This window comes from Anthonomus grandis, chromosome 12 (assembly GCF_022605725.1).
Source record: "Anthonomus grandis grandis chromosome 12, icAntGran1.3, whole genome shotgun sequence".
Lineage (NCBI taxonomy): Eukaryota > Metazoa > Arthropoda > Insecta > Coleoptera > Curculionidae > Anthonomus > Anthonomus grandis.
The window spans coordinates 12,477,805-12,488,247 of record NC_065557.1 but is presented as its reverse complement, the minus strand read 5'-3'; the positions used below and the strand labels follow the sequence as shown (position 1 = coordinate 12,488,247).

Below are 10,443 nucleotides of genomic sequence, written 5' to 3'. Positions count from 1 at the left end.
TACATGATTGACACAAATGGCAATAAAAATTAAGTTTTAAATTTTTTCGGAGAAACCTGGAATTATTATTTTTGTTTTGTTTTTTTAACATAGGCTTCACTACAATAGATTGTTCTTGTATAGTCATAGTATTCTCGTCTCTTAAATTTTTGTAAATAGTTGATCGAGCATTTGCCTTGACTATAGTATTAAGAATGGAGGAGGCAAACGCTGTAAAACATCTAAGTAAAGTATCTTTCACCTACCACCTTCGACCAGAAGGTGGACGATTTGCATTTAGCAATTGAGAGTTAATGAATCCTTTAGTTATTTCATTAAGATTCTCTTCTATAAACTGAAACGTTCCATCATTAAAAAGAGACTTTAAAGAAGCAATATATATGTGCTCTTTTTTTGCTACTCATAAGTTAAGCTATATCTTTTCAAAGACCAGCTTTTGCAAGGATGTCTTTTCTATTATCTAAGAGAGAAGAATATTTACGAACACAATTTGTGGGAATATTGTAATACGAGACCTCTGATTGATGATCGATAATTTGACTGGACATTACCTGATTAGATAGTTGAAGTGGATATACCATTAGTATAGATATAACCTCTGAACTTGCAACTGGAATTTCATTATAAACAAATTGGTCATCTGAAACTAATTTTCTTGGTTTTGGGAAAAACGCAGATAGGTTTGTTCTAACAGAACCTGATGTTTTAGTCGTAGAATTTCAATAAGCCTAAATGTTGACTCAGGATTTTTCAGGTTTGAGTCAGGGTTATTTCATTTTGCTTAAAAAAATGGTCGGAATAAATTTTAAAGTTATTACAATCCTGATGATTAATCCTTAATAAAGTCCTTATCTGCCTGAAATTCAATAATTTAAAATCATAGCAGGTAATCAACGCTAATAAAAGCTATTTACTAAATAAAGGTCATCAACCATTCTTATGATATTCACTTATTATTAATAAAACCGTACTTTTGTCCTATCCCCAGTTGAACTTTTGCGATATTGTGTACGGGCTTTCTATTCCTATCTCTTAATTTAAATAAAACAAAATGTGTATGAGATAATATCGATTTTTTTTATTCGTTTGATGCCCTTACGTACGAAATATAACATTGTGCAATTGTCCGCCGCAGTTAATTTTGACAAATTTGACCGATGAGAAGCGTTAAGTTGGTCTCTGTGGTTTAAGATACCTGCCACCTGAGAAAACTCTACAAGAAAAAGTCCAACGAGGTCAAATCGCGTATTGTCGGTGTCCAGTGTGAGACACGTAGCGCTGTCTAGTTGAAACCACGTCATTCAATTCAGGTGAATAGAATTTGATCATCGACTTATACCACTTGCTGTTGACGGCCTGGCCAACGTCGTTCTCAAAGAGGTATTGATTTTTCGAATGTATTAAATTGGATCACATGTGGATTGGTATCGTCCCGAATTCGACTATTAGTCGTAGTTCTATAGTCGTTTACCTTCAGCTCCAGTCAGTCAGTTTAATTTTGTACGAATGGAGATTCACGTCGCAAAATTTAGCAAGTTGTGGTCTGCAAAAGGTCGAGTTCATGTTAGTGACGTAAAATCGAATGTCTCGCATTCTCCCGAACCAGTGGACTTCAATTTAACCATCATACTGCAAATACTCCTCTCGGTAGGACGTTTATAGGGCGACCGTAGAATGGGCGAAGCTCCCACAACAACCATTTTGATAAAAGAATTTTATCATTTGCACGTATTGTTCAATGCTATCACCGTTCATGGCGTGATTTAGCAAAACAGACGGAATAAGTTTAATTTGGCCAGTATCAACAGTCAAAGTGCGGAAATGCCTATTGGAAGACCCTGTATTCCAAATAACTTTTTTTTCACTCACTCTACAATGATACTGATAGTACTAAACTAAAACCTGAAAATGTTGATTTGTCTTTTATTTCTAGTTAAATTAAATGCCACTTATGCCATGTACAAATAAATATAATACCTTTATAATTATTATAATGTAATATACCTGAAGCAACGAGGACATTACTTTTTAGTCCAGAACATTAGGTTAATAAAACCCATTAATCATTTTTACTGATATGTTCTAATATTTTTACCTATTATTCATTTCATTTGGAGAAATATTGTACTTAATAAATAAGATAAACTAAGTAACAAAAATTCAATTTATATAAAAACTATATTTATATATATATCTCACTAAAAAACTTCTATACTTATTATTGATATCCTTACATAATTATTTTTAACATAAAGTTATATTCACTAACTTACAGATATCACATATGATCAACCTTTAGTAGCACTTAAAGCAACTAGGATATTTGGTAATATATTAATGTGCCAAATATAAAAAAATCCATAACATTATTAGCACCCAAGATGTATCAAATCATAAAAAATTAACACAACTAATGGAAGCAAAATATGTAAATATCAAATATAAAATCTACTAATATCATGATCCATTTTCAGTAGTGTGATTCAAATGATGTTCGTGTTGTTCAACAGCGAAAAATACCAAAATAAATGGTATAGCAACTATAAGACAAATAATAAAAACAATAAGTGCAGGAAATGGTATATCACAATCTGAGCCACTACAACTTAATCTTGATACTATTGGGTCTGGTTGAGGAATACCTGGTGGACCTAGAAGGTGGACATGCTCATCTGTGTATACTGCTGAAGAAACCTTACTTGTCTCAGACTCTTTATGGGCAATATTACTATTAAAAATTATTTGATTTACTTCACTTAAATTTTCTTCTTGTTGATGTTCTGTCAGTTTTGAATCCAAAACATCTATGTCAATCAGTTTTGCTGTTGCAGGATTATTTGAGTTTACTGGGGAACATGTTCCACTAATATGTACTGGTGCTAAGGCTTCTAAAAAGGGCCTGTGAGGCACTTTTACAACTCTTCTAGCGAATATTTCATTTTCTTTATGGATATTATTTAGTCTCTTCAGCTCTTCTATCTGAAATAAAGATAATTAGACATAAAAAAACACCAATGAATAATTTAAAATTAAACTTTGATGATATAGATTTCTTGATAGATTTACCCTACAAATTTTAATTTAAAAAAAAAAAACAGTAAAAGTGAAAGATTTATTTATTTATTTAGAAACTCTACAGTAAAAAATCAATTATAGAGTAGGATACAAGGCAGGCAAATAATTTACAGTATTCCTATTATACTATTTGCCTTAAATAAGTAATTGATGTATTAAAATACCATATTTACTTTCCAAATTTTTGTAGAGGCAACAGATGGATAATACAGGAGAATTTAGGTAATACTTGATTCGAGCACACTCCACTGTAAACAGCAATAGACATCTTGTCCAGTACACAGGTACATTAAGAGCTATCATACCCAACAAATTGAGATTGTCTTTCACCTTTAATTAATTTAGATCAAAATGTCAGACATGCTAACTTTCTTCGCCTTTCCAGACTCAATAAATTAAATTTATTCGTAATCTCCAATTTGGGAATATACAGCTTGTATGTATCTGTATCTATGTAGTTAATATACAGTATCGGACAAAATTAGAGAGGCTTCTCTATTTGCCAACTCCAATTTTATGTACTTGAAATAATATTAATATTTGTTAAGCAGTGTATACCGGAGTTGACAAGAATTCTATTATCAACAATTCATTTTTGTAGCTCATGTTTACATTTATTTAAAGAATGTTTTTAACATTGATAAAAAATTACTGCGACAGAATTAAAGAGACTCATTTTGTATTTAGTTTCGCTGAAGTCGCGATTAGTTTAATTTCTGTTTATTAGTTTGAGAATATCATTAGCAATGCCTCGTGGTAAACATTATTCCATAGACCTAAAAGAAAAAATTATAGAAGCCTATAACTCAGGTCGCTCACAAAAATTAATAAAAGAGCAATTCAACGTCAGTAAACAAATGGTTTCCAGAACAATAAAAAATTATCAGCTCCGTGGAAGAGTGACAAACCTTAAAAGAGGTGGCCGCAAGAGAAAAACCTCAGTACTGCTGGACAGGAGAATTAAACGACTAAGTCAGAATAATCCGCGTCTATCTTCAACACAGATTTTGGCTGAATTGGAGGCGCCTGGGGTTTCATCCAGGACTGTGCAGCGGCGATTAGTGGAGGCGGGGCTTCCTGGAAGGAGACCAGCAAAAAAACCCCATCTATCAAAAAAAAAATGTAGCTGCTAGAATGTTATTTGCAATACGTCACCGTTACTGGACAGCTAAGGACTGGAATAAGGTTTTGTTTAGTGACGAATCTAAATATAATATTTTTGGAAGTGATGGAGCGCAGTTCGTACATCGCTCAGCAAACAAAAGGCTTGATCCAAAATATGTTTCTGGTACTGTGAAGCACGGAGGTGGCAATTTAATGGTTTGGGGTTGTTTTTCGGGTTATGGAATGGGTCCTATCCACAAAATTGAGGGCACTATGGATAGATTTATGTATCGGACTTTACTGGAAGATGTAATGTTGCCTTACGCCGAATGGGAAATGCCGCTAACAAATACGTTCCAACACGATAACGACCCCAAACATACGGCCAAACTTGTGAAGGAATGGTTTTTGGCTAACAAAATTCAAGTTTTAAAATGGCCACCACAATCGCCGGACTTGAACCCAATTGAAAATCTTTGGGAGATTATAGAGAAAAAGATTCGCACTAAAAACATCGGGAATCGTGCTCAATTATTTGAAGAAATCGAGAATGCCTGGAAATCAATGGATCCGGCTGTAATTTCGAATCTCATTGGATCGATGCCGAATAGATGTGAAAAAGTTATCCAGAATAAAGGGTACTGGACAAAGTATTAGGTTAGTTTCATTAGTATAGGGTACAAATGTACTTTAAGGATAAGTCTCTCTAATTTTGTCGCACAGAATTTTTTGCATTTTTTTATTTTTCCTAATAAATCCTGAGAAATGTTTTTTTTTTTTAAATTTATTTTAGTGCCTTTTTAAACTACTTCAAAACATAACATCCTTCAGCAAAAAAAGAGGAATTTAATCATTTTTATCTTACATAAAAGACGTAAGTAGTCGAGTCTCTCTAATTTTGTCCGATACTGTATCTTCCACCGATTCCAATATGACTTCCAAAAAGCCTTTGATCAGCTAGATCACTATATTTTGCTGCATAAATTAACTCAGTATGGTTTTTCAGGGAGATTATTTAATTTATTTCATTCCTACTTGATTGGTAGATCTCAATATGTTGAATATGAGGGCTTTAAATCGGAACCTTTTAACGTAACGTCGGGTGTGCCACAGGGCTCGAACCTGGGTCCGCTCCTGTTTAGTTTTTTTATGAATGACTTGACTGAGTCACTCACTTGTCATCGGCTGGCTTTTGCCGATGATTTGAAGCTATATTTAAATGTATATGGTTTGGAGGATTGTGTTTTTCTTCAGAACTGTCTAAATACATTGGAGGTATGGTGCGCTGTTAACAGGTTAGGCTTGAATGCGGCTAAATGTAGTGTGGTCAGTTACTCTAGATCAAAAACACCCTTAAATTTTAATTACTTTATTAATGATACTATTTTGAGTAGATTAGAGCAAATTACTGATCTTGGTATCACCTTTGACTCTGAATTTACATTCGTTCCACACTTCAACAACATAGTCAAGTCAGCCCTGAGAAGGCTTGGGTTCATAATTAGAAGTTCTCAGAGTTTTACTTTGGAATCTACATTAAGACTGCTTTTCTGTTGCTTTGTAAGATCAAAACTGGAGTTTGGCTGCATTATATGGAACCCCGCTCTATCAGAATCATGTTGGTCTCCTTGAATCTGTCCAGCGTAGATTTGCTAAGTTTTTGAGGCAGGATGGCATATATCCGGTAAGAGGGTTTGATCATCCGCAACTATTGGAACGCTTCAATCTACATCCATTACATCTCAGAAGAATGATCTTCTCTGTAAAATTCCTGCATGGGTTAATGAATGGATTCATTGATAGTCCTGTACTTTTTTCTGGTGTACGTTTCATGGTGCCTAGGCTGAATGCTAGACATCCCCTAACATTCTTTCTGCCAAGGCCTCATACTAACATCCTGTTGAAATCGCCACTATATACAATATGCTCTATATTTAATCGGATCTGTCACATGTGCAATATAAATTTCTCTCCGGTTCATGTGATTGTCATTATCTTGGTGGATCATTACTCTTGGGATTAAGACCCATGTGTTTAAGTTATAGTTAGTAGGTATATTGCAGTTAATTTAATTTCATTTTGTTGAATATGTGATTATCTTATTAAACTTTTATAATTGGGTTTTTATATCATATTAATAGTTATTTATTCTAATTTTTTGGATAACTTTTGAGATTGTGACTTTACTTTACTTTTTTTCTTTTCTTTTCATTTTTTGTAGGTTTGTTTGTGTGTGTTTTTTAACTATATTTTTCATTGTTTTGCAACTGTTTCCTGTTATTGGGCAAGTTGCCTGTTGGAAATAAAGGCTTATTATTATTATTATTATTATTATTATTATTATTATTATTATTGTCATTATTATTATTATTATTATATCTGAATAGTTTATTATGCACCCTCTTGATATTTAAAATATGCAGGTTGTAACAAGGGCACCAAACAATGAAACAATACTCCAAAATACTTCTTATGTATGACACATAGAGAGTTGTGCTGTGTGTACACTCTGTGTAACACAGTTAGTATTGGTAAAACTCTTACTACTATAAACCCATATAATTTTGTTGCCCTGTTTATAATGGTATAAAGTGGTAGTTAAATATAAGTTTTAAAATTGAGCTGTGCATCAAAAGTAACACCCAAATCTAGCATTTCATCTAATCAAGATAAAATTACCCCATTTATGCTATACTGATATTGAATTGAGTTATTTTGTTGGGAAAAACTCACTACTTAGCATTTATTTATATTACAAAACATTACATTTCCCAACTTTCACATTATTAATTTTTGCATAAAGTTTCATATCATCTGCATATAACAGAACTTTAGAATTAGTGATTATTTCAATTATTGATAAACAAAATGAACATTAAATTTGAGCCCTGTGGCACACCACATGAGGCGAGAAAAGAAGAATGAAAACTACATCCACTTGAGAATTTTTATCAAGACTTTCAGCAATATATTAAGTTATGTTAGCCAAGTTGGATGCAGTTGACCTTTTCTTTAAAAAACCATATTGCTAATTCCTGACTTATGTTTTAACAAAGCTATAAATATTCTTACATATTATGGCTTCAAGTATCTTTGCTGGACATGACAAAATAGCAATGGTCTATAATTTTGAATATCATCACTGAATCACCTTTTTTAAACACAGGACATATTTTTACTTGTTTCCATAAATTGGTTAAACAAAAAATCCAACCATTCCTTTGATTATGTAAGGTGAGAAGATTGTCAGATCCTACAGCCTTGTTAATTTTTAAGTCCTTAACAGCATCACATTTTCTATGGTGCTTACGGTGATTTTATCATATCCTTCTACTAATTTGTTATAAATATTGATTGGAATCCTTGGAGAAGAAATAGATAGTTTCTTGTCTGATCTTTTTACTTAAAGCTATATGTAGTATATCTGATCATTCGGTAGGTTCAACACTCCACTATAATAAATCCCACTATCAAATAAGAAACCCTTGGATTTAAAATTTCTGATGTGGCAATTCAGCAACTGTTAACTAGGATTGCCTCTAGGATAGAGTTTAGAAAATTTGGACTGTTAATGGATTCAAATGAAGAACCTGATAAAGCTAGTAAAGCTTCTGAATTCGACGTGCCGCATTTATTATGCTTAGAGTCAACAATGTTACCTAAAAGAGTTAATGAATTTAGGGAAGCTTTACCTGACACAGGAAAGTGGAGAGGTGAAGAATCTGCTAAGGAGTTATTTTATGTTTGGAAAAAACTGAGATTGAGTTGTAAAAATGCCTAAATCAAAGAAAACAAAAATGGTAACCAATATACCTTACCATTGCCATCTTCCCCCATTGCTAAAATAGTTAAAATTCAACAAAAAACTTCAATGAAAAAACCAAATTTACATCAACATCAAAGAGATTCTTCACCACATTCAACTAGTGCAACACCAAGTACACATTCACAAAATAGAACTCTCAATAAAATCAATTCTGATGGATATAAGGAGTCATCCTGTTATTTCTCTCCTTCTCAGCCTAGTTCTTCAACACCTAACAACTTGTCTCTGGTAAAACCTCAAAGTCCTGTTTTAGGTTCAGATTTAAGTGGTACTATTGTTGTTGATTCATGAAATATTAGTTCGGCATTTTTAGATTATATTTTATGGCCCAAGGAAACTCCTGAAAAAAATGAGTTCATGGCTAAAACAAAATATAGAGAAAGGTTGCCATATGCTGCGACATCAAAAAAATGGATTTCATTTCATGACGAAAAGAGAAAAGGAGGAAACAAAGACACAAAGAGCACTTACAAGAAAAAGAAAAAAAGAAGAAAAATTAGAAAAAGCAGTAAAAACACCACCAAAACCAAAAAAAATTAAAAAGGTAAGCTCAACTTCTGAAAGTGAAAATGAAGAATGGAGTTCTTCAGGTTCAAGTAATGAGGATTTGCCAGAAGACTTCAATGACCTAAGAAGAAAAGGAGAATTTATTATTGCTGCTTTTCCTGGAAAGAAGAAAACATATTATTATGTTTGTATATTACAGAACTTTTTTAGTGAAGAAGAAATAGAAGTTCAGGCCTTAAGACCAACCGGGGATTGTAAGACTATTTTTTCTGTTATTGAAAATGATGTGAGTGCTATTGATAAGTCTCAAATAGTATGTGTATTGGAAACCCCAGAACTAATTGGTACTGAGGATAGAATTAAATATAAGTTTTCTAAACCTATTTCTGTTTAAAACAAAACTTAATTATTTATAATCACCTTTAATAAAAATCTTCGAAATTTGTCTTGTGTTTTATTGCAAGTGCCGTTTGGCTTCTATGAATTTGTTCAATAATTATTCAATAAAAGAATGGTCAATTACTGGAAAATATAGTGGTCAAGTATTAGCATCAATTGGTCAATTACTAAAAATTGTAGGTCTTTTCAATCTATTATTTTTTTCTTTTCACTTACAAAGCAAGACCGATTTTTTTTTTACTTAGCATGAATCCTAATAGTGCAAAAAGCTGAGAAAAATTACTAAACTTGCATAAAATGGTAAAGCGGAAATACATTAAATATCTATTTCTCAAAGTTTTAACTATTTTTTTATGTTTTAACTCTCTCCTTAACTGGTCAATAACTGGACAATTGACCCTACATAATTTGTAATTTATAAAAATAATTTGTATAATAGTGATGTTTTTAGTAAGAGCTATTGTAATTTTTCTTCTTTTATACATATTTTAGTTTAAGATTAAATGAGTGTTAAGCATATCAAAATTCTTGTTATATTTAATAATTATATATAATAAATAATTAGGTCAAAACCAATTTTTAAAAATATTAAAAATTGCTTTTAAATAAATACATTAGGAAAATATATTAAAGTATTAAGAGATGCCCACTGATTTGGCTAAAAATTTGTATAATACAATACCCTTGCAGTACAGAAAAAGAATTGAAATCTTTCATCCTCAAAAAACACAAATTTTTAGAAAAAACTCTTCTTAAAAATGCAAAAATACCATCACAATTTACACAGTTAATATAATAACTTGAAAACATCCAAGTTATTACTTTTCCACAAATGACTTAACATTAGAGATAAGCAAAAAAGACATAAAGAATTCACCTTAACATCTAGGTTTTACTTTATAGAAAGACACTTGTTGAAAACCATTCAACATCTGGTTATAGTTAAAGTGATATTACAAAACTTACACTGCATCTATAACGAATGGCCAAAGATTGCAAAGTATCATTTTCCTCCACAATCTTCTCAACAGTGGGAATCTCTCGTCTAGGAGACTTATTTTTGACAAAGAGTTCAGTCTCTTCGCCTTCACTGCTGTCTCCACTGTCCTTATCCCGTTTGTCTAGACGTCTATAGTATTTAGATCTATAAAGAACATAGATCTTAGAAAATTAGCCCGTAAGGATCTGATCAATGTTCTTACCCTTGTCTTTGTTTCATCATTTTCCTTGAGGTTTTATCCTATATGAAATTTGGAAAATATCTTATTTCTATTTATAAAACAAATCAACTTCCAATCTAAACAAAAGAACGTCATCACAATAAAGTGAGGTTAGGACCAGAGCCTGTCACTGTCAGATTTTCTTGGAATTTATGGTGTTTTCTATTTGGTTTTAATGAACAACATACAAAAATGAATTGTTTATCAATTCCGATTTATACACAGGGTGTGGGGTAATGGTATTCACGCTAATATAAAGAACAGCAATAATGTAAAAGAAAAAAAAATAGGCTTTCTGTTTGCTGAAACCCT

General features: G+C 32.0%; 1 protein-coding gene across 2 annotated transcripts; it reads right to left on the bottom strand.

Annotated features, from left to right (window-relative positions):
* Positions 1 to 2,159: 2,159 nt before the first annotated feature.
* LOC126742650 (lysM and putative peptidoglycan-binding domain-containing protein 3) lies at positions 2,160 to 10,271 on the bottom strand. Of its 2 annotated transcripts, XM_050449383.1 has the most exons (4): positions 10,114 to 10,271; positions 9,878 to 10,055; positions 2,700 to 2,979; positions 2,160 to 2,651 (listed from the first exon to the last, which is right to left on the bottom strand). In XM_050449383.1, the coding sequence occupies exons 1-4, from the start codon at positions 10,131 to 10,133 to the stop codon at positions 2,458 to 2,460; spliced, it is 672 nt and encodes a 223-aa protein (XP_050305340.1). In that variant the 5' UTR covers positions 10,134 to 10,271; the 3' UTR covers positions 2,160 to 2,457. The 2 variants fall into 2 exon arrangements, with proteins under 2 accessions (XP_050305340.1, XP_050305339.1); XM_050449382.1 differs by having other exon boundaries at positions 2,160 to 2,979; positions 10,114 to 10,270.
* Between the last annotated feature and the right edge of the window lie 172 nt (positions 10,272 to 10,443).